Source organism: Petaurus breviceps, unplaced genomic scaffold (genome assembly GCF_028583685.1).
Source record: "Petaurus breviceps papuanus isolate PSGF00001 unplaced genomic scaffold, PetGlider_PUasm1.0 80, whole genome shotgun sequence".
In the NCBI taxonomy this organism is placed as follows: Eukaryota; Metazoa; Chordata; class Mammalia; order Diprotodontia; family Petauridae; genus Petaurus; species Petaurus breviceps.
This window is the reverse complement of record NW_027186540.1, coordinates 8194762-8220378: the sequence shown is the minus strand read 5'-3', so window position 1 is coordinate 8220378 and position 25617 is coordinate 8194762. Positions and strand designations below refer to the sequence as shown.

Below are 25617 nucleotides of genomic sequence, written 5' to 3'. Positions count from 1 at the left end.
TGCTACAAACAAGTGCTGATGATTCAAGCAATAAATCAGTGAAACTCAGAACACTAATATTGTAAAGTCACTACTTTTGACATTACCATCTGGCATGTTATGGAAATCCCCATTAAGAGCTACAAAGTCCAGATTCTTGCCAGATATTTGGTTTTACGTGACAGTAGTGAGAAATACAAGGAACAAAGAAAAGGAAAAAAAACATAGTTAGTGGTATCTTCTAAAATGACATTCTGGAGAACAAATCTTCCTGCCCAGTGATCATGACATGTCCTCTAACTAGCATGACATCTTGCAATATTTGCTGTCATTTAACAGAACTGACTTTGTAAGACATATCTTCCAGGGCTTGACTGGTTCCTTCTGGGTATAATAACTAAAACTTGGGTAGGTGTCATCATTGGATGGTACCAGGAGCACATACCAGGCAATTAAGCTCTCTTCAGGAGTATCTGTCAGATAAATGATACAGTACATGATCTAGTCATTTAAATATGTTTTGTGTAGGTGTAGTGCCCAGCTGACAAATTCAGGTTTCTAGAACTCATTTGAGGCTGCCGTTTGAAGAAAGATTTAAAGAAACATAAAGTTTAGGTATAGATGAGCACACTCTAATTAATTTCAACTGTATTTGATCAATTACTATTTAATTAATCTATGACTTCTATTTCTATTTTAGAGAAATAATTCAAATTCACTTTACAACCCATCAGTAAAGAGATCAACTGTGTTTAGTTTTTGGTACCAAATGCCAAAAGGGCAGGGATTCTTAGCTTTTTTGTGTCTTGAAAAGTCTGGTCAAGTCTATAGACCATTTCTCAAAATAATGCTGTAAAACACATTCTACTGTTGCTTCTACTAATAATAACTAGCATTTATTCAGCATTTTAAGATTTGTAAAAATACATGTATATGTGTTATTTCATTATGTCAATTCTTACAACCACCTTGTGAGGTAAGTGCTATTATTTATACCCATTTTACAGATAAAGAAACTGAGTCTGAAAGTGATTTAGTGATTTGCCTAGGGTCACACAGCTAGTGAGTGTCTAAAGAGGGATTTGAATTCATGTCTTCCTAACTCCAAATACAACTCTATCTACTGTATCACCTAGGTGCCAAAGGACTGCAAAGGGAACCAATACTATAAGAATACAGTTATCAAAATGTTTTTTAAAACAAGTTCGTAAATCCTAAGTTCTTAACCCTGAGTTAAGAATCCCTCCTACCAGGTCTTTCTGCTTATACAGCAGATATAGTATCCTTTCTCTGTTGGACACTGCTCATTTTTCAGTAAAGAACTAGTTATATATAATGCCTCGTTTTTAATTCTATTTCCCATTCTTCTACCTTTACACTTCAACTCAAAAACCCAAAAGATGAACCAAAGATCAAATTTTTGCTCTCCTTGCTTACTTGTTTGAGATCTTGTGACTTTCTTTCCCAATGTGATATCATTACTATGGTGATTAAAGTAACTCACACACACATACAGTAAATAGTCCTTACTCCATTGACATTCCTCTACTTTCTAAGAGTTCTCCGTAAGTGGGTTGCATCACTTTCTAGGACCTGAGAAAGACTTCAATTGTTCTGGAATACAACATCTCTGCAGATGGATTGTTTCCTTAATCAGAAGGCTTGAACCTCATATGGATCATTAGAGAAAGAAAATGTCTACAATTCCTGCTATGAAAATCAATTAACATAAAAATATGCCTTCAACTGGTTAGATTCATAACAAAAAGAATTTTTTAAACATTTAACTTTTTAAAAAATCTACCTTAAGGTATCCATTACTGCCATTGAATCCAGCAGGAGAGAGCAAAAAAACAATCAATAGCTTCAGATTTTCATGGATATGGAGTTTTTCTTTTCATTAACAGGAAAAGAAGAGTTCCAAATCTTATTTAGGCTTATTTTTGAGCCTGTTGGCATTTTTTCTTTTGCTTTATTTACATAAAATAGTATTTTTCCCCTTAAACCATTCAGACTTGAGATTTATCAGAGAAATCTTCCAAGTTGGTTAATCAAGGAGTTTCCAAGGAGCTATCCTCTCCAGCCCCCAGAACTTCCTTCTGGAAACACCTTTTTTCTTAAACATTAACAAAAACCCAGGAAGTCCATAGCTCTTGGAGTGGAGGAATGTGTTGAAGGATTAGGTGTAAAATAGGACCTAACCACAAAAAAAAATTGTCTTTGGAACCCTTTATGTTTTGGTCCTTTTCACTCCTTTCAAGGTTCCCTTCTATTTAAACGCTTAATTCAATCTAGCCCCACTCCCTGAGGAGATCTTACCTGCCTTGATTCCTGTCTAGATTTATAAAAGGGTTTGTTCTGTGAAGTTTAGATTCAGTCAAAGGACCACACTTGAGGACCTAGAGGGCCACATGTGACCTCAAGGTCACAAGTTTCCCACCCCTAGTCTAGAAGAAAGCAGATCTGATGACTGACTCACTGGGTGGTGAAGATATTTTTCTCCTACCAGAGTCATAAGTTTCCCTGTTGCCCATGAAATGAGGCCAGTTAGGCATCTTTCTCCAGGGTTAGATAAGGCAGTCTTATTGTGAAGGTGTTACCAAGAAGCATGAAAGGAAAAGGTCTTCCTGAAATTTTAAGAATTAATTCAAAAGAAACAAGAGATTCTTTTGCTAAGGGACAATGACCTGACTCTCTAATTCTGGGAGCGACAGTATGTAGTGGAAAAAACACTAGACTTGGAGTCAGAAGACCTGATTTTCAATTGAGTTTGATACTTATAAGGTAAACTTGGGTAAAACATTTAACATCATTAAAACTCAATTTCTTTACAAATAAAATGAGAATGATGATATTTACACAATGTACCTCAGGGGATTATTGTGAGAATCAAACAAATAATGCACGTAAGGTGCCTTGTCAACTCTAAAACACCAAATAAATGATCGGCAGTTGCAGGTATATGTTGAAATATACCAGGCAGGGAAAAATTTGCACTATAAATATGTGAACTTATAAAAAAAACATTAGTCATAGTCTAAATATTAGCCATTAGTCAAAAAAAAATAGTTGTCCCTGTTGTCAATTGACAACCTAAAGGAGCCAGTGGGAAAATTCAACAGAAGAGAATGATTACAAGTGTGTTAAGAGGAAAGGGCATGAGTTAAAAAGTTATATACTCTGAGTAGAATGGACCAGAAAAATCTGGAAATGCCTAAAAGAAGAGATCAGCTTAGAATCATGGTTGTATATTATCTTTTTAAGAATTTTTATTGATAAATGCATTTTAATATCAATCAGTAAACATTTATTAAGTATCTACTGTATACCAGGCATTGTGCTAAGTGCCAGGGATCCAAAAAGAGGCAAAAGACAGTTCCTATCTTCACCGAACTTATAATCTAATGGGGGAGACAATATGCAAACAAATACATACAAAGCAAAATACAAACAGAACAAGAGGAAAGGCAATGAAATGAAGAGGGCTTGGGGAGGACTTCCTCAATTACAAATACTCATATATGAACAAGAAAGAAAGAAAATCATAAATTTTAAAAATGAAATAATTAGCAAAAACAAAAACTTCCAAATTAAAAAAAATCACAATGGTATCACAGGTTTTCTTTATAGCCATGCCTTTCAGTTATTTACAGATTATTAAAAAACAAAAAAGAAGCCTCTGTTATTAACTTCAACATTAACCAATGCCATCTGTTGTATTTACCATTCATTTCCCTGCTGGGTGATGTTCTCTTCATTGTCCTAGTTGTAATCAGGAAATGTCTTGTTCTTTTGGTTCTGCCTTTTCTACTCAACATCCCGTTATGTGTCTTCCCATGTTTCTTTGCATTCTTCTGCTCATCATTTTTTACAACTCGATAATACCTTATAATATCCCGACATAACAATGCATTTAACCATTCTTCAATTATTAGACATATTTTCCAGAATTTTAATTTGGGGGGTTTATGATTTCTTTTTTGCTATGACAGAATGTTGTGCTGGGTATTTTTGTAAAGATGGGTCTTTTGTTCCCATCATTAAACTACTTAATATTGAGTCACAGGATATACATTTTTTGTAACTTTTATAGTATAATTCCTTATCACTTTCTATTCCTTATCACTTTCAAATTAATTCAAAGCTGTAGTAGCACTGTATTACTTTTCCCATTTTCCCATATCTTTTCCAATACTCAATTTTATCTTTTATACAATCTTTAATGGGCACCTCAGGATTATTTTAGTTCACATTTCTCTCATTATTAAAAACTTTTGGTTTTCAAATAGCTTTCCATAGTTTGTTTTTCTTCTTTTGAAAACAGCCTGCTGATTTTTGACCACTTATCCAATAGAGAATAGTAGATAATCTTATATGTATGTCAGTTCTGAATAGATTTTGGACATCTGACTTTTGTAAAATGTTAATGCAAAGATTTTTTAACTGTTCAGCATATTATCTTGTTATTCCATGTGCAATGCCTTTATTTTCAAAAGATTTTTTATAAATGTTTATATAATGAAAATTTATATTTTTAATCCATGATCTAGGGCAAGGATTGGCAAACATAGTCTGTAGGCCAAATTTGGCCTTGTGCCTGTTTTCATATGGCTCAAGAGCTAAGAATGCTTTTTCAAAATGTAAAAACCATTCTTGGTCTTTAGGCTACACAAAAATAGGTGGGCCATAAAGTGTGGTTTGCCAGCCCTTGACTTGGGATATGTAAAGGTTATAGAATTTCATTTTTCTGTTTTCCAAGAATCCCGGATTATGAACCACGAAAGTGAGAACTGTTCACTTAATCATTCCTTTAACCTTTTGACACTAAGTGATTTTCAGCTGATAATCTTGAGGGAAAACATACTGGTGAGGGTTAAATTCCCCCTGAGGATAAGATGGAGTCAAATTCTGGGGCTAAGATTAGGTTAGGTTAGGATTGGGAATTAGGCTGGTGATCTTCAAAGGTTACATGGGCTACATCAATACAAATCATTATGAATCTCTCAAGTGAAAATTGGTCTCCTAATTGTCCTTTAACCTTTGGACACATTCTTCTGAGATACGCAGAAGATCCCAAGAGAAATCTGAATTCCAAACCTCTTCCATCCCACTATTCTCAGCACAGAACTCATAACCAAGCTCTCTCTCTCTCACCCCATTGTAAGTTATGCATAATTTAATAAATTTACTTTGCAAATTCTACTAATATTAGGGAGAAAAGCACCCACAAAAATATAACATAACTTAATTTTTTAAAGCTTTCAAGAAGCAGAATTTTCCAGATTCTCCCCTCTCCCACATCACACAGAATTTCTGCATGTTCCACTGGCTTCCTGCTCAGCATTCTAATTGGGCATATTCTAGCCAACAGGACTTGTTAAAGTAATACCTATAAACACTTGCCAAAAATAAAAGGGCTAGAAGCTTGGAAGCTAAAGAGAAAACTTGTACAAAGTTTAAGATGACATCCAGTCTACTCTAAATTCAAAATATAAACATAAAAAATGAGTCTGATCTTTTTAAACAATCATATCAAAACATACACAGCTGGGGGCGGCTAGGTGGAACAGTGAGTAAAAGCATAGGCTCTAGAGTCAGGAGGACCCGAGTTCAGTTCCGGCCTCAGACACTTAACACACACACACACACACACACACACACACACACACACACACACACACACAAAACACTCCGTGCTGTAACCTGGGGCAAGTTAATCCCCCCCAATCCCCCACAAAAAAAAAAAAAAAAAAAAAAAACAGCCAGATGAGTGGTATTTTTCAAATGGGTCATATGGAAAGGCTATACATTTATTCCAATGGTTATACTATTGCTTAAAGCTTTTTTGGACCCTCCTCTATTGAAATTGTGTTCAGAGACCATTTTCAAGTCTCTCCAAAAAATTGGTTTTGCAGTTCTGGAATTATAAATAATTTCTGACCCAGAATGATTTTACCCAAATAAAACATCCACCCAATTCACATGATTTAGCCCTGAATGACTTTCTAATTCTTCTAAAAACCCCAAATCAATCCTCAAAGAAGGAAATGTTGCTGCCCCTGGTGATGTTAAAAAGAACATTCCAGAGATTCTAATGTCAATTCTCAAATACAGGGCACAATATTATCCATAACCTTTCTATTATTTACTGGTTACATTGATAGAGTTCAGAACAGCTTGAAACAGAATCATACTTCATTGAACCTTTTGGTTTTTGAATTAAAGTATTTCTCAGGTAACAACAAATATATGCTTGCTAAATGTTCTGACATTTTCTCTTTGAAGAAGACCTTAAATCTGTAATACAACTTAGCTGTCCAACATGGACAGAATAGAATGGTTTGCTATTATTATTGTTGTTGTTGTTGTTGTTATAAATAGCATTTATATAGTCCTGACTATGTGCTATATGTGCTAAGTGTTTTATAAATACTATCTCATTTGATACTCACAAAAACCCTGTGGGGCTGTAACAGCAAACACCCTAGTATACCCAGGGAAGAGTTGTGTGATTTGGCCAGATGAGACTCTGGGTAGCCATTGAGCCCCCCAGCTTTGAAAAACCCAGATGTTGGTGCTTCTCTCTCTGATAACTAATTATGTATGTATAACTATGTATGTCAGAAAGCCAGAAGCCATGTCTGTTTGTCTGTTGAATTGTATTATTCTCTCTGTCTGTATTTTTTGTCTTCTTATAATTTCTGTTTGTATTTTCTCTGAAGTTCAGGGTACTGACCTTTTCCCCTGAACTAAGTAAATGATATAGATGTTTGATTAAAGTAAGATTATTAACCCTTTTTGAGTTGCTTTCCTTTAGAAAAGCAGATCAAAGAACTTGTGCTAGCAGCCATCCTGGGTATGCTAGGGTGCTTGCTGTTACAGAGACAGGTGAAGGGCTTCAAGAAAAGGATGGATGATCAGTTAGCTATCCAGTAGAATACAGCACTGCTGCATTTGTTTCTGTCCAGTTCTCAACTTCTGTGATTCTGTTATTCAATAACTCCAAAAGCAAAATCCCTTCTAGAATATTCCTATATTCCATGCCTTCTAATATTCCAGTATTCCATGACTTTGTACTCACTGACCTCCATATTCGGAATGTATTCCCTCCTTTCCTCCAACTTTTATAGTCTCTATTATCCTTCTAGACTCTTTTTGAGAGTCAACTTCTACATTGGGTGCTTTATCATTCTTCCATTTTTTTTACGCTCTTTTGTTCACATGCAACAAATTCATTTTGCATATATTTGTAGATTCCTTTTCATGTTCATTTCAGTTCCCAAGATGAAATGCAAGCACATTTTGGGCAGGCACAATTTAACTCCTGTCTTTGCCCCAGTGCCCAGCATCTGACACAAAGTAGATATTTATTAAATTCTTGGGGATTGATCAATTGTTCCTTGATTGGCTTTATTTAAACACTTAGCATAATAGGGAGTTCCAACAAAACATACCATCCATTTCTGATCAGCTCATGGTTCCAAAGTTCTTCCTTATATTGAATCAAAACCTGTCTCCCACAAACTTCTATCCATTCTTCCCCATGGAATTATCAAGACAAAATAAGTTTATTCACTTTTTTATATGATAGATTGTAAACTCCTTGAACTGAGAGATCATTTCATTTTGTCTTTGTATCTATCCCAAGAGCCTAGCAAAGTTAACTACACTCAGCTTCAGTCATCATGTGTGGCATTCTTTCCATTTGGATTGTTATCATTGCTCATTTGGTTCCCTGGCTCTCCTTAATTCACTTTGCATCGGTTCATATAAGGATTCCTATGCTTCTCTGCACTAATTTTGATCATTATTAGTAATATTTCATTACATTCATGTACCACAATTTGTTCAGTCACTCCCCAACGGGAGTCTGCTTTGTTTCCAGTTCTTGTTGGAAAAGTGCTGAAAAAATATTTTAGTGTATACGAGGCCTTTTGTCTTGTCAATGCTTCTCATTTGTTTCCAGTAGCATCTTTGTAAAGTTTGGTACAGGTATTATTGTCCCCCATTTTAGCAATGAATAAAGTGAAGATTGGAGAGATTGAGGAATGTGGCTGAAGATTATATATATACTATGACCTAAAACTAGGACTACTAACAAATATCCTAAATTGCAGTCTAAGTGTGAACAGTACCATATTTTCATACAATTCTTCTACTAATACAACTTAAGACTACATTAGCTTCTTTGCTGCCATGCTGTAATATAAGTTCATATTAAACCAATGAATGACTAAAGCCCCTAGGCCTTTTTTACATGAGCAGCTGTCAAGCCAGGTTTTGCTTCCATATTGATGTAATTGATTTTTCTAACCTAAATGTAGGACTTGATATCATGTATCTTAAATTACATCTTGTTGGTTACAGTCCATCTTTCTTGCCTATAAAGAGCTTTTTGAATCTTCATTCAGTCTTCCATTATATTAGATATATTATATTAGCTATCCATACATAGTTAAAAAAATTTGTCCTATTCTTTCATCCAAGTCATTGACTAAAATATTGACTATGGCAGAGTCCTTTGACTTGTCACTACCGACCTCCTTCCAGAATAGTATTGATGCTTTGATCAACAGTCTTTAGGTATAATTGTTCAACTATCTAGAAATCCATATAGCAGTCTATGTTAATTCCCCTGTATTATTCTTTCATTCAATAATAAGGCATTGAATTCCTACTATATACAAGGTATTGTAGTAGGCCCCAAGAATACAAATATGTAATCAGTCACAATACCTGACCTCAAGGAACTTATAATCTAATTTTATAAAAGAGATAAGGCATGTATTCAGATAACTATAATGCAATTTTGAATATAACAAGTATATAGGAGAGGGTCAAATAAAATACTATGATTAATTCAATTGTAGAGAGAAATTCTAGGAAGAAGAGATCTGGAGGGATCAGGGTAAGGTTTGTGTTTACTTACATGAACCTCTAATATGAGGGGAATATATTTTTGACCAGGAAGACCTTTGCCTGGGTGACTGGCCATACGTTCAACATACCAATAACAAGGGTCAGTACTGCAAATTCCACTTTTGAAAGGCTGCCGAACTTTAACTTATCTGGAAGTTACTGGTCATATACCCAAAGTTTTTCCAAGTTAACTCTAATAGCAACTTCTCAGCACTAGATGGAGCTTTGTATGGCTATAGTTGTATCAATAGACCAATTATCCCACTTTGGGATAAATCAAGATCTCTGTAACCCGACCACCCATAAGCAAAATAATGTGTTTCATGAGAGATTTCATGAGACCTTGTGTCAGATATTTTTGCTGAAATAGTCATATATCTTTTATATACCAGAGTAATAATATCATGAAGAAGAAAAAGAGGGTAGTTTCAAAATTGCTTTTTAATGTACCCATGCTCACTCTCATTGATTATCTAAATGCTGACAAACTGTATATTCGAATTAGTGAGCAATCATTTATTAGGTCATAGTTTCCAAATTCTAATGCTTTCTTTCTTTTCTTCGGGGTCAGAGATTTCTGACATTCTCCCTGTCTGCCTGTCTCAGATGGCCAGAAACAATTTACAAACAAGACAGGCCCTAAGAAATAATGAGCTATGGACAGAATGATGTAAGTACTAGAAAAAAAAGAATATCCTCTCCATAGGAATGTAGAGAGAAAAATTAATTTCAGTAAGACTGGAGGAGATGGTCTGGGCCAAGTGATGCCCATTGGCTCTCTTAGAAGCATATATTTTTAAAGGAATGAATATAAGTCAAGAAAAAGGAAGAAATCTCACATTTGGAGAGTAGAAATGTAATTGTGGCACCACAGAAAAGAGATAATTGGAATCTTACAGTGATGAGAGTGACTTGGTGGAAAGAGGTTCAGGATTAGACTATAATGATGGGATAAAGTAAGCTGTTAAAAAGGAGCAGACCCATCGGAAGAGGCTGGGAAGTAAAGTGGCCTTATATGTCAAGAGGTAAATATTTGTATAAAATCTACATACCTCTAAGTCTAAAGTTCTGAGTATGGGGTCTGTGAACTTTAATAACATAGTTTGATGGATACATTTCAATATAGTTTTCTTTGGAACCCTCTGTATTTTATTTTATTCATTTAAAAACATTCTTCTGAGAAAGGATCCATAATCTTCAGAAGCTTGCCAAAAGGATCTATGACACAAAAAATAAAACATATAGGTTTTAAATAATCATCTAACTATTTAAGGGATAGGGACTGGACTGGTGATTTCACTGAGGAACTCTAAGGAAAGGAACTCCCTCTGCCAATGAAAGTCAGCCCCTTCTCCATAACATATTCTTAGAGCCTAGAAGATTGAAGGATTAGGTGACTTACTTGGTGGTCACATAGCCAGTTGATGTAAGAGGTAGGACTTGAACCCAGGTCTTTGTGGCTTTGAGATTAGTTCACTTTTCACTGTATCATGTTGCCTCTGATGGTTACTATTTGCATGACTTTGGACAAGTTTCTTCTAAAATGTATGACCTTACAAAATCTAAATCTATGAATTTATAGAATATCCAAAAAGGTCACAAATAACTTTTCTTCATCTTAAAAACAGGGATCATCCAAGGCAATTGGGGTTCAATGACTTGTCCAAGATCACACATCTAGTTAAGTGCCAAGTGTCTGAGACCAGATTTGAACTCAGGTCCTCCTGACTCCAGGGCCAGTGCTCTAGTCACTGCACCACCTAGCTGCCCCAGTGGAGTAGATTCTGTAACTAATGTTATTTTTGGAGCTGCACTAGCCTAAAAAAAAAGCAAGAGATCAGGGGTATAAAAGTCCCACCCTCCCAGCCTCCATGCACCTTCATGAATGCATTAGCTCTCTAAGAAGGCTATATAATCTGCCGAAGTCCTGAGAAAGAAGTTGAGCTCTGCATTTGCCTTATAGCAAGTGACAGGTGTCCAGCTGTTCCATTTGTGTTTAGCTGACAGGTACCAGTGCATGTAAAAGATATAGACCATGTTTATAGAGGCTCAGGGCTCTTGTGAGTATTGGTTTTAGCAGCAGGACAGATCTCCTAGCACATGCTGAGTTTGGGCTTAGTTGCTGGTTTCTTTTGCCAGATCAGATGATGATTAATCAGGAGTCAGATGTCAGCTGTTTGATGTTACTTATGCTCTCACTAACAGCTGCCTGTTTCAAACTGTGCCTCCTACGTCGTGAATGCAGACCTGGAGCTGGCAATTTCCAGAAGGAAATTTTCAAAGTGTTCAGAGAGTCCAGAAATAGCCAATGTAGTTTCTGATTAGAGTTAACTTTGGGCTTTATATAATTTCTCTAAAACTGAAAATGTACAAAGGATTTGCAAAATATTTAAGTTATCCAGGGTCCAGAATGTGAATTATCTGTACATCATTTCTATGTCTGTTTATAATCTTGTATACATATATAGAGATATTTGATCATAAGCATATAAACTGCTATTTGAGCATTGATTTCTCCCCTATTATTTGTGTTCTACCTTAAAATCCTACAAGGATGAGTAAATCCCAAGTCTGAAAGTTTGATTCAAATCGGCTTAAAGCTCTTTTTGAAGAAGGCTATTTGTGAGCGATTTCTTTTCTCACGAGGTTTTCAATACCTCCTTGTTCCACTCTTAATCAGAAATGCCATACAAACAGCATTTGCAGGTTTCTTTTTCCATTAAGTGGGAGGGGAGAAAAGCAAGAAAGTAAGAACACTTTAAAAAAAAAAACATTAGACAAGCTTTTCAGGACTTTAAGAAAAGTTTGAGGTTAAGGTTTTTGTTGTTTTTTTTTTTTTCCCCAAGGGACAAAGAGAATTCCAGTTGATTTTTGCCTAACCTAGATATCAGATGTCCATGTGGCTTGCTATTCTAAAATAAAACTTTTTAAGAGGGTTCCTTTTTTTAGCAAGAGAGGAGGAAGTGAGAAACTGACTTCCCCGAGATTCTCCCTATGCACTGTAGCCAAGTGGTCCTAAAATTTTGGCTAATTCCCTAAGAATCACTTGTATGACTGGGCCCTAGCAGGAACCACCAAAAAAACCCACCAATGGCACAGTATATGTTATGTCAAGATGGTCAATGATGATTTTTTAAATACCTCAAAACTCCAAATTATAAAATCCTACAAACTTAACCAAACCCTAGCAAGAATTTTAGCAAAGTGACCAAGATCTTCTTTTCCTATTCCCCCCTGCCATATCAATAATCTGAATGTTACTGGATTGCTCTTGTATACAATGCTACATTAGATATAATGTGAGAGTGGAAAGATCAGAACCATGCCATATGAGTCACGGACTTATAGATTATTAGAATTGGAAGGAACTTTAGAGAACTTGGCTCTGATACTTTTTTGCTGTGTGACTAGAGGCACTTACCCAGTCACAGGCTTTGTTTCCTTGTATATAAAATGAAGATATTAATAATAATGATAACTAATATCTATACACTATTTTAAAGTTTGCAAAATGCTTTACACCTGTCATCCCAGTTAATAACAATATGAAAATATGAACCATCTATGGCTCAACATTGAAGTGAGGAAAGTACTTTGTAAACACCATTATGGGAAGCAAACTGGCTCTAGAGACAGAGAACCCAGGTTTGAATCCTGAATATGCCATTTATGGGCAAATACCATCTCTCAGCCTTGAGTGCCTTGTCTGTTAAAATGACAGAGGTGGCATGTACCTCTGTAACCCTTACCAGTCAGAAATTTGAGGCTGAGGGATCCCTTGAACTAAGGAGTTCTGAGATGAAGTCAGATAAGCCAATCTGGTTTCCACACTATGTCTAATATCGTTATTGTGTGCCAAGGGAGAATGGGGCTATGAGGCCACCTGAGAAGGGGTGAACCAGCACAAGACAGAAATGGAGCAGGTTGGGGGGGGGGTGAAACTAAGATGGCAGAGTACAGGCAGCAACCCAGCTGAACTCTCCCCAAATTCCCCTCCAAACAACTTTAAAGTATTGCCTCAAATCTAATTTTGGAGCAGCAAAGCCAACAAAAGGTTGCCCTGAGACATTTTTCCAGCCTAGACAACTTGAGAGATCAGCAGGAGAGGTCTATGACACCAGGAGTGGCACCTAGCCCAGAGCTCAGGGGTCACAGAAGCAAGCCCAGTAAGTCAAGGCAACAAGCAACAATTTCAGGGGCTCTCAGCCCAGAGACAATAAGGGAGTCATACAACTGGTTAAAAAGAGATCACATGTGATCCTTTGCTGGCATTGTGTATAGCTGGTGCTGACTGGTACCTCTACTGCCAATATTGCTGTTCTGGGTCACAGTTTGAGGATAGAAAGGAGTGCTATGACTTGCAGCTACAAAAGAGCAGGGGAACCGGTCACAATTCGAAGGCAAAGAATAGCACTAGCATTTGTGGTTACAGGGGAGCAGAGGCTCTTCCTGGACAAAAAGCAGAGCACTGACCAGGAAAACAGTGACCACACCTATCCCCATCACACCTCCTTGGAAGCACTGAAAACTTGTAGGTCTCTAAAACCTAGCTCTGGAAACAGCAGCACAAAACCCTGAAGCTTGGGACAGTCCCTCCCCAACCCCAGGTGAGCAGAACACAACTTTATAGTTCAAAGTCATAGTAACAGCCATTTTTTTATAATGATCAACTGTGAGTAACTTATCTATTCTCAGTAATGAAAAAAATTCAAGACAATTCTGAAGGATTTAAGAGGAAAAATGCTATCCACCTCCAGGGAAAGAACTGATGGAGTCTGAATGCAGATCAAAGCACACTATTTTATACTTTTTACCCACTTTTTGTCTGTTATCTTTCATAACATGACTAATATGGAAATATGTTTTGCATGACTGCATATGTATAACCTATATCAAATCACCTGCCTTAATGGAGGGGGAGAGGGAGAGAGAGAGAGAGAGAGAGAGAGAGAGAGAGAGAGAGAGAGAGAGAATTTGGAATATCAAATTTTAAAAATTGCTTTTAGTTGTAATTGGGGGAAAATATTTTTTTTCTTAAAAAGAAAATTAACAACTCAGTAAAAGAGGTACCAAAAAATATTGAAGAAAATGACACCATAAAAAACAGAATTGGCCTAATGGTAAAAGAGGCACAAAATTTCACTAAAAAAAGAACTCCTTAAAAACAGGCCAAATAGAAAAGGGGGTACAAAAATTCACTGAAGAAAAGAAATCCTTAAAAAAGAAGAATTTACCAAATGGAAAAAGAGGTACAAAAGTTCACTAAAGAAAATCATTCCTTAAAAATTAGAATTGGGTAACTAGAAACTGATAACTCCATGAGACATTAAGAAACAATAAAACAAAATCAAAGAAATGAAAAAATAGAAGAAAATGTGAAATTATCTCATCAGGAAAACAACTGGCCTAGAAAACAGATTGAGCAGAGATAATTTAAGAATTATTATTATTATTAAGCCATAATAAAAAATGAGCCTCAACATCATATCTCAAGAAATTATCAAGGAAAAATGTCTCAATATATTAGATCTAGAAGGTAAAACAGAAATTTAAAGAATCAAGTGATAACATACTGAAAGAGATCCCTAAATGAAAACTCTCAGGAACATAATTGCCAACTTTAAGAGCTCCCATGTCAAGGAGAAAATATTGCAAGTTACCAGAAAGAAAAAATTCATATGTCATGGAGCCACAGTCAGGAACACACAAGATTTAGCAGCTTCCATATTTTGTTTTGTTTTGTTTGCTTTACAGAGGACAATTGGGGTTAAGTGACTTGCCCAAGGTCACATGGCTAGTTTTTGTATTGTGTCTGAGGTTGGATTTGAACTCAGGTCCTCCTTACTCCAGGGCCAGTGGATTCACTGTGCCACCTAGCTGCCCCCAGCAGCTTCCATGTTAAAGAAGCAGAGGACTCAGAATATGAGATCTTGGAAGCCATAGGAACTAGGATTGCAACCAAGAATAATCTACCCAGCCAAACTGATTATAATCCTTCAGAGGAGAAAAATTGTATTTAATGAAAAAGACAGCTTTTAAGCATTCCTAATGAAAAGACCAGAGGTGAATAGAAAAATTTTACATTCAAGTACAAATCTCAGGAGAAGCATAAAAATGTAAACATGTAAGAAAAATCATAAGAGATATTTAAACTGTTTATATTCTTATATGGAAAAATGACGCTTGTAATTCCTAAGAACTTTAATATTATTAGGGCAAATAGGAGGAGGACATAAACGTGAATAAACTATGTCAAGATAATCACACAAAAAAAATGAAAGAGTAAGAAAGAGACATGCACTGGGAAAAGGGGGTAGGGAGATATAGAATGGGGAAATTTTTCTTACATAAAAAAGGCATGCAAGGAAGAGCTTTTACAGTGGAAGAAAGGGGAAGTTGGGAAGGCAAGCAATATTTGAACCTCACTCACTGGAATTGGTTCAAAGAGGAAAGAATACACACACACACACACACACACACACACACAGAGTTGGTTATATAAATCTATCTGATACAATAAGGACATAGGGAAGGGGATGAGATGAGGCATAGGAGGAGATAGTAAAGGGTAGGGTGGATTAAAGGAGTCAATGGTCAGAAGTAAATCAAATATTTGAAGATACAGTTAGTAATCATAACTGTGAATATGAATGGGATGAGCTCACCCATAAAATGGGAGTGGATAGCAGAATAGATTAAAAACCAGAATCCAACCATATGTTGTTTACAAGAAACACACTTGAAATAGATATGCAAAGGATAAAATAAAGGTCTAGATGGGAATCCATTGTGCTTCAGCTGAAGTGAAAAGGGCAAGAGTAGTAAACATGATCTCAGACAAAGCAAAAATACACCTCATTTTACTACATTTTACTAAAAGGTACCATTGATAGTGAAGTAATACCAAAATTTTCTAAAGAAGATCCTCTGATAGAGCCCCATTTCTCAAATATATAGGGAACTGAGTCAAATTTATAAGAAGAGTCATTTTCTAACTGATAAATTGTCAAAAGATATGAACAGGCAGTTTTCAGAAGAAGGAAAAAAAGTTATCTATGTTCATATAAAAATGTTCTAAATCTCTATTTATTAAAGAAGTGCAAATTAAAATGATTCTTAGGTACTACCTCATACCCATCAAAAATGATAAATGCTGAAGGCAGTTGAGGGAAAATAGGTACACTAATAAACTGTTGGTGGAATTGTGAATTTGTCCAACCATTCTGGAGAACAATTTGGAGCTATACCCTAAAAGATCATAAAACTCTGTATGCCCTTTGATCCAGCAATACCACTACTAGGTTTATACCCCACAGAGATCAAAGAAAAAGTAAAAGGACCCATATGTACAAGAATATTTATAGCATCCTTTTATTGTGGCAAAGAATTGGAAATTGAGGGGATGATCATCAATTGGAAAATGACCCAACAACTTGTAGTATATGATCATGATGGAGTATTATCATGCTATAGGAAATTAGGGGGGGGGTGTTATGGGGAGAAAAAAAAACTTGGGAAGACCTATATAAATTGATGCATAGTGAAGTGAGAAGAACTAGGAGATCATCATGCACAATAACAACGTTACTACTCTGATCAGTACAATAATCCAAGACAATCCCAAAGCACTCATGATGAAAAAATAAATGTTATCCATCTCCAGAGAGAGAGAACTAATGAACTATGAGTGAAAATTGAAGCATCACTGTCTCACTTTATTTTTTGCTTTTTTGGCTATATGACTAATATAGAAATATGTTTTGCATAATCTCATATATATGATTGATATCATTTTGCTTGCTTCTCAGTGGGGGGGAGGAAAAGAATTTGGAATTCAAAATTTAAAGACAAAATGTTTTTTAAAATAATTTTTAAAAAAAGAAGTAGAGCAAGTCAAGGTTTCTGGGCCAACAGCTGGTAAGATTGGGTCTATGAGATAGAGTCAGGTTCACCCTCAAAAAAAATATCATAATCATAATGAATTCTTTAATAATTTTCTAACAAAATAAAATAAATAAAACGAGTAGACTAGACTAGATGATCTGTAATGTTGCCCCTACATCAAATTTTATGATTAAAGCATTCAATGTAGGAGATACTGTTGTCTTCATTATTATTCTTACTTTTATTATCATTATTATTTCATATAAAACAGGTGGCAAATCTGCTAAGGCTCTTCCAGATCCCCCAGATAAGCTACGCATCCACCAGTGCCAAACTAAGCGACAAGTCACGCTATGATTATTTTGCCAGGACTGTGCCCCCAGACTTCTACCAGGCTAAGGCCATGGCCGAGATCTTGCGCTTCTTCAACTGGACCTATGTGTCAACCGTGGCCTCTGAAGGTGACTATGGTGAGACAGGAATTGAGGCCTTCGAGCAGGAGGCACGTCTTCGCAACATCTGCATTGCCACCTCTGAAAAGGTAGGCAGATCCAATATCCGAAAGTCCTATGACAGTGTCATCCGGGAACTGCTCCAAAAGCCCAATGCTCGAGTGGTTGTCCTCTTTATGAGAAGTGACGATTCCCGGGAACTAATCGCTGCTGCAAGCCGCTTCAACGCTTCCTTCACATGGATCGCTAGTGATGGGTGGGGTGCCCAAGAGAGCATTGTCAAAGGCAATGAGCATGTGGCCTATGGAGCCATCACCTTAGAACTGGCTTCCCATCCCATCCGTGAGTTTGACCGTTACTTCCAGAGCCTCAATCCTTACAACAACCACCGAAACCCCTGGTTTAGGGACTTCTGGGAACAGAAGTTCCAATGCAGCCTACAGGGTAAAAGGTCACACCGGAGAGCCTGTGACAAGCATCTAGCAATTGACAGCACCAATTATGAGCAGGAGTCCAAGATCATGTTTGTGGTGAATGCTGTGTATGCCATGGCCCACGCCCTCCACAAGATGCAGAGAACCCTCTGCCCAAACACTACCAAGCTCTGTGAAGCCATGAAGATACTAGACGGAAAAAAGCTGTACACAGATTACTTGCTAAAAATCAATTTCACAGGTAAATATAGAACTTTAATTCCTCCTTTTTGATGCAATTTGTAGAATGTTTTAGGCCTGAGGTTCTTGATCTAAGGTCCATGAACTATTTTTTTTTTAATAACTATTCCTATGTAATTGGTTTCCTTTGTAAGCCTATGTATTTTATTTGGTTCATTTAAAAAAAAAAACATTCTTAGAAGTGTCCAATAGGTTTCATCAGACTGCTAAAATGGTCCATAGCACAAAAATTAAGACAAAATGTTTTTTTTAACACAAAACACCCCTATTTTGTGTTAATGATGCACGATTAATACCCCTGCATGTCAGCCCCTCATGTAGTTCTTGGTACAGTGTCCCATTATAAATTCAAGCTTTTTAGCAAATGGTCCAAAGAGAACTATTGTTTGACTCTTTATGGTCTTTATTCATTGCTAAGGGAATATCTTGATGGGTACAGTGGGCGATAACCAAAGACCCCCTTGTGTCTTTCCCATAGCTCCATGGTAGAATTTGTAGCTTCCTCAATGTGGAGTGTGTTATGTTTGATCCCCTCTTGGAGGCTGACCTCAGGATACTACATGGGGCATTTAATCCTATTGACTTCTTCAGGTGCATCTCTGAGGAATGGGGATGTAGATAACACACATATCCCTTAAGGAAAATAAGAGAAACCCATAACTTCCCCAGTGAGTGAAGGGGAGGAAATCACATTCTTCTCTGGACTAATTAGAAAAAGAGAGAAAGAAAGAGACCCAGGTTATGTTACTTTATTCATTGTTATGTTACTACATTCATATTGTATCTTCTTTTATATATTTCTACATATATATATTTCCATATGTGTGTGTGAGAGTTTCTAGATATTGTTCAAAGAATATGTCTGAGATGAGGTATTGTTTCTGTGTGTAGCAATCCCAAATAAGTGAAACAAGAAGGCAGATCAAAGCTATTCAAATGTTGTTCTTACCTGCAGAGTATCAGGATGGCATTTGTGTATAAAGAAGCTATTACTAAATATGGTAATGCAAGCTTTTAGCATATTCCCAAAGAGATTAAAAAAACTTGAGACTCCTCATCCTATTCCAGTATCCATGTCAAAGGTCCTTCCTTTGAAGAGTGAAACTCAAATCCAAGTCATTTAAAAGATAGATATGATTACTGCTCACAAAAGGCCAAAAATGTTGCAATCATCAAATAATGTCATTATCCTGAAATGCAAATCATTTTTGTACCATTGGAGAGCCATGCTAGCCTGTAGAGTTTGCATAAAATGCCTCCCACTCAAAATTATAGAAGTCATGCTCTCCAATCACTGAAAAAGAAGAAGAAGTAACAGAGTCATTTTCCATCCAGCATAAGCTTGGACATCCCATTACCAGCTCAGTGTTGTACTAAAACCCAGGGTGAGACTGAGAGCTACAAGGCCAGTGCTGCAACACCAAGTAAGACTTGCTTCTAGGCTCCTAGATATAGACTGAAAGGGGAGTTCAAAGAACATCTTGTTCAACCATCTCATTTCACAGAAGAGGAAATTGGGGCCCAAGAAAGTTAAATGACTCCCCCAAATTCACACAAGGAGTAAGCATCATTTGTAGGATTTGGACTCATGTTCTCTAAATCCAGATTAACTTCTTAATCTATTACACCATGACAGCAGCTCACACCCCCTAATTACACACACACACACACACACACACACACACACACAACATTGAAAATGGGTTATCGCCAACAATGCTAAAAGATTACTTTTTTGCTGTGCTGTTGTCTCACTGTGTATACCATAGAAATACAATAGAACTTTTAAAAGGGAGGAGGGGGACACACTGTAATTTAATCATTACAGGTGTCTAAGTAGTACAGAGTGCTAGACCTGACATGAGGAAGACCTGAGTTCTGGTCTGGTCTCAGATTCTTACTAACTTTATGGCCCTAAACGTCACCCTCCTGTGGCCTGAGTTTCTTCATCTGTAAAATGGGGATAATAATAGCATCTATTTAGTGTTGTTGTGAGGATCAAATGAGAAGATATTTATAAATGTCTTTGCAAATCTTAAGGCACTACATAAATGTTAGTTATTATGATTACTATTATTATTATTAAACAGCCTTAGATTAATTCCCACTGACATAAGAAATTAGAACAGACTGTAATTTAGAAGAGGAAATAGAGCATCCTGAATGTTCTTAGATTGTTCTACTGTAAACAAACATTTTTATGTGCACACTGTATCTTATTCACGTATTATCCATTTGTATTTCTAAAAATACATGTGACCTTTTCTTTATATTTTTTTCATTCATTTTGAGGTCATTTACCCATTCCTTTTAACTAATTCTTCCTTTCTTTCATTCCTTACATTTCTTTCCTTCCTTTTTCCCATCCCTCCCTTGCTCTCTGTGTCTGGTGCTCTTGAAACAGAATGAACGTTTTGCACATAAACGCAGTATTTCCCTGTTCACCGCTAACTGGGTCTCCACTGGCAAAGTCAAGTCAAGAAGTAATACCACGATCTAGACAAGAAATCCAAATGTAGTTCTGTTCGCCTCTATGATGCTGTTATGGGTTTCAGTTCTACAATCTGTGCTAGCTGCAGAGATTTTATCCCAGTGATCCTGCTTTGCTGCATCCTTTTCCATTTATGAAACCCTACTAGCTACTCCTCCTTTCTGCAAAGACAGCATGGCAGGAAATGGGCTTAAACTACAGAAAGGGAAAGAAGAGGCTTTACAATTGCTAGTTGGAATATATTCTTAGTGAGAAAGGGTAAAAATTGGAGCAAATTTCTAAGGGATGATATTGAAATAGCTAAACACATAAATATCTTTAAAAAAGCAGGATTAAAAAATGGCCAAACACACAATGGAAGAAAAGAGAAGGCATAGGAGAAGAGAAAATAATAAAAATCTGAGCCAATTGTGTTTGTTTAAAAAAAGAATATGTGATAGATTTTTTTTGTGAAATTTGTGTTTGATTGTAAGAATGAATTGTAATTATATTACACAAATGCATTTCATCATTTTAAGAACAAAGAATCTCCCCAATATTGCAAGACTCTCAGATGTCCAGAATGTGCTACTCAAACTAAAGCCAGGAAACATGGGCTCTGTATGGTACTAGACACAAGACCTATGGAAGTAGACACTCAGAAAATGCTTGCTAAAATGAGTTGGAAAAAATCCATTCCAGCCACAAATTCCACATATTAACCCTGTGACTTTTTTGACCTGAGAAAGAGCTCCTCTCCACAATGTTATATAACTGATCCATTTGATAGGGCAAGGTTTTGTGTTTTGTTTTTGTGCATTGATCAATCAACAAACATTCATTAATTACTTATGTGCCAAGCACTGAGCTACAGAAGATTTATTTCATTTATTATGTTTTATTTTTTCTGTTGCTCACTCCACTAACCACCTCCCCCATTTGGAAAGCCAGAAAAACAAACTTCCTTTTACAAATATGTAGTCAAGAAAAACAAATTCCCAGAGTGACCATGTCTTTCCCCAAATTATAACCCCATCTGCACTCAAACACCATCATCTTTCTACCCAGTGATGGGTAGCATTTCATCATGAATCCTCTGGAATCATTGGTGGTCAGTGCATGATTAGAGTTCCTAAGTCTTTGATAGATGATTGTCTTTGCAGTATTGCTGTTATTATAGAAATTGTGTGTGAAAACACAGATTTACAAAAACAAACAGAACTTCCATAAAAAGAATCCTTTGCCTTATAAAGCAATTTCCTTAAATAGCAAACTCCCTAGTTACACTTAAAATTTGTTTAGTTTGTAAGAATTCAATTTACGTATACATTTGCAGGAACAGAATTGCATAAAGCAAAGTTCAAGAACATAGCAATTACGTAAAACAAAATACACTTCCATTTTATGATTTCTTTCAAACTCCTCTTTACCTCAGAGAACTTCCTCTCTCTATCATGCACCATCATTGCATCTGAGATCAACTTCTTTTTATTATCACATCAGTATTCTGAGCGGTTGATGCCTTTGGAAGGCCTCCACTTCTAGGATTTCCTTGTCAAGTAATTAGATGGATAAGATCCAGCTACGGGTCAGAAATCTCACAAACCAAATACTTTCAGTGGTTTTGCTTCATAGCTCTAGCCAGGGAATCATCCCACCTCTCCCAACTTCATTGGGGTGTTTTCAACTACCAGAATTTGGAAACAGAGTGGACACAGTCTTCTATTCATGACTTCAGTACCAAACACAGATTCTGAAATTTAAGAGAAAGAAAATTTTTTGTTTGTTTGTTAATTACCAACCTTGTCCCCAAAGGTGAGGTAAGAAAATATATTTCTTTCTCTTCTCTGGAAAGGTGGAAAGGAATTGCATATACCATCAGACTCACAAACTAAGCATGTCTTTTGTTTTATAGGTCTTTAAAAAAAAAACTCTTTAAAATCCCATAGAGTTCATCATCTGGTGGCAAAACTTCTAGCTTTAAGGCAATTAAAGCACTAGGGTAAATACATATGATTATTAGATGTTTAACCAATTATGTAGTGTTAGTGCCATTCTGTAGTTTCATCAAAATATGCATTCATCCCTATGTACTGTGCTGTACAGCATTCCCAGGAAATAGATTAGCATTAGGCTTTTGCATCTCTGATTATCTAATCATGCAGTGCTGGGTATTGGAGTTATTTATGTCTTATCTACCTAAATAGCAAGGTCAATGAAGGCAAGGACTATAGCTTATCTCAAATTTATATCCTCCCTTCCTCCACCCAATTTCTCAGTGCCTACCATAAATTTTTGCACATAGTAGGTGCTTAATAAATATTGAATAAATTAATGAGCCAAATAAATAGCATAGAGAGGGAGAATGATATATGATCTATAAAAGGTGGAATATGGCAGCCCTTCAAATCTCATGTCTCTTACTTAATCTCTAATCCTTAGTTTCCTTATCTTTAAAATGAAGATAATAATATATGTAGTAACTATTTCCCTGGACTCTTAAGAGGCTCAAATGAGATAATATACTTCAAAGTAATATATAAATGTCTATTATTACTGCTATTGCTAGATTTTATATAGTACTTTATGGTTTCCAAAGTCCTTCATAAACATGATCTCATTTTGTCTTCACAATCAACCTGGAGGTCCCTGCTGTGAATAGCCCCATTTTATAGGAAAGGAACCTGAGGCAGACAGAAGATATGTAACTTGCCCAGTGATATCCTCATTTTATAGAGGAGGAAACTCAGGTAAACAATGAGTAAGGTAAGTGACTTGTCCAGGATTACACAGCTAATAAGCATCTGAAGCTAAATTTGAACTCAGGTCTTCCTGACTTCAGTTCTGGCACTCTCTGTACTATGGAAGGGACCTTAAAGGTCACCTAGCCCAAATCCTGTATTTTGCAGATAAGAATTAGAGTATGTTAACTTTAACATCCCCATTTTACACATAGAGAACTCAGTTACTATGTCAACTGCTCAAGATGTCACAACCAGAAAATATCATATGATCTTTCAGAGGGAGGAAGCAAGAATCCCCATGTAACAAGAAAAACATAAGGATAGTGTGCAGTGTCCCTCAATCTGAGAATGTCAAAGTGCATAAAAGGCACACAGGGATGGCTGCTTCTTGGATGGGGAACACCAAGCTATGAAAATGAGAGAGACCTGCTAAAGATCCCACAATCAATCAGTGACAGAGCAAGCAAATATCTCTGACTGCTCAATATATGGGAGTAGGGGGAACCTGGCCATCCTGCATGGTGAGGCAGGGGTGGGAGGGACTGAGCCAAAGCTTCCCTACCTTCACTGGGTAGGAGAGTCAGCAGCCTACCTCAAAAGCCTCTCTACTGCTCCATCGTTCCTTCTGCTTTTGTTGTTCAGTCATTTTTGTGGAGTTCTACTCTTCATTTGGAGTTTTCTTGACAAGGATACTGGAGTGGTTTGCCATTTCCTTCTCTAGCTCATTTAATAGATGAGCAAGCTGAGGTAAACATTATTAAGTGACTTGCTCAGACTCGCACAGCTATTGCCTGAAGCCAGATTTGAACTCAGGAAAATGAGTCTTCCTGACTTCAAGCCTGGCACTCTTATCCACTGTGCCACCTACTACAGTCCAAATGGACTTGGGTGTATCTGCTGTGAGGCAGAGACAAAAATAGCTTTGAATCTTCTTTATACACACATACCACTTTCAGATACAAAGTATAGAAACCATTAAAATGGAAGACTGTGACACCTTACATACTTATGTTCATGACTCTCTGTTCCCAACAACCAGGAACAGAGGCAAAATGTCTTTGAAGGATGGAATCAGATCATTGGGACTGAAATAGATTTTTAGGGATACCTAACCCAACTCCATCATTGTACAGATAAATCATTTGACAAGCATTTACAAAGAATCTACATTGCCTCGGGTATTGCACTAGCAGTTTGGGATACGAATGAAAAAATAAGGCATTCTCTGTAGCAAAGAAGGAAACAGGCCCAGAGAGGGGCAGTGATTTTCCCAAGATCACATGGCAACATCCCTCCAACTCAGATGCTCTAAGAGGTCCTTTCCTGATTCAATCTGTAACCACAAAGGGCAAGCAAACCAACAAGAGCTTTCTTTTGCTTTTTTCCCCCTGGGCTATGGCATCGCTCCACAGAACACACTTCAGTTGGCCCTATCCAGCATGCCTGCACTCTTGAAAAGCACGCAGCTACCCAAGGCACAGCAAGGAAGCCAAGATGGGAAGAGCATATTTAGATGAATGAACTTTGAAGTTGCTGAAAGAGCAAATAGCCCTTGATCTTGTTTCCTCCTCTTGAACTTTTTGTAGTTCCCACAAATGCCCAGAAAAGCTTTCCAGTTCTGCCAATCAAAAACTCCCCAAACGTAAAGACAAATGCTCTCTTCTTTTTCTTTTCCTTTCTCTTTGGACAGCTCCCTAGGGCTTGTCATGAGAAGTTTCATCCCTTATATGAGCACCCTAAATGATGCAACCTGTTTGTTTACACTCTGCTCCACATCTGTTTTGTGGGGGCTTAGCACCAAGAGAAAAGATTCCAGCTGTGAGGTCACACAGTGGATGGAACACCAGCTGCCTGCTACTAACCTCATTTTCCCACACTTGGGGGCCATTCTGCTGCTGTTGATTATTATTACTGTTTTGTTGCTGAACTCCCAGCTCCTCTTTTGTTTCATTTGGAAACAACGAGGTCCATGTTGAAATGCAAAGCAAGACAAAGGAAACATTTCCAGTGAGGTAGGAGAGGCATCTGACTCAATGCACTGTTGACACAGAAGTAGAAACACAAAGGCAGGCAACCAATCTGCACATTTGTTTTCCCATGTGCTTGCACTTTCAGGCCACCACACATTCCTCCAGACTTGAACTAGAAAAATAAAGTCTAAAAAGGGATGAGTTTTCAGATGAGCTGTTGGAAAGAATTTCCTGAATGGGAAAATTTGGTAGCAATAGGAGATCTCCATCCCTATAGATCAGAGGTTCTGTGTTATGGGTCTTTTGGTAGTCTGATGAAGCCTATGGACCCCTTCTCAGAATACTGTTTTTAGATGCATAAAATAGAATACATATGATTACAAAGTAAGGCAATGATATTGAAGTGCAAATATAAAAAAAAAATTTAAGTTCATGAACCTCTCCTATAGGCCTTAAAGAAGACAGACTGTTATCTCTCTTGCTATCCTGAGAGACAGACCAGACAAAACATTTCCTATAGCAGCT

General features: G+C 36.8%; 1 protein-coding gene across 1 annotated transcript in view; it reads left to right on the top strand.

Moving 5' to 3' along the window:
* The window catches only part of LOC138176014 (metabotropic glutamate receptor 3), a 273180-nt gene that overhangs the window by 171452 nt on the left and 76111 nt on the right, over positions 1 to 25617 (top strand). The window contains exon 3 of the mRNA XM_069106717.1: positions 17054 to 17909. Coding sequence (XP_068962818.1) covers positions 17054 to 17909 — 856 coding nt within the window. The remainder of the gene's footprint in view (positions 1 to 17053; positions 17910 to 25617) is intronic.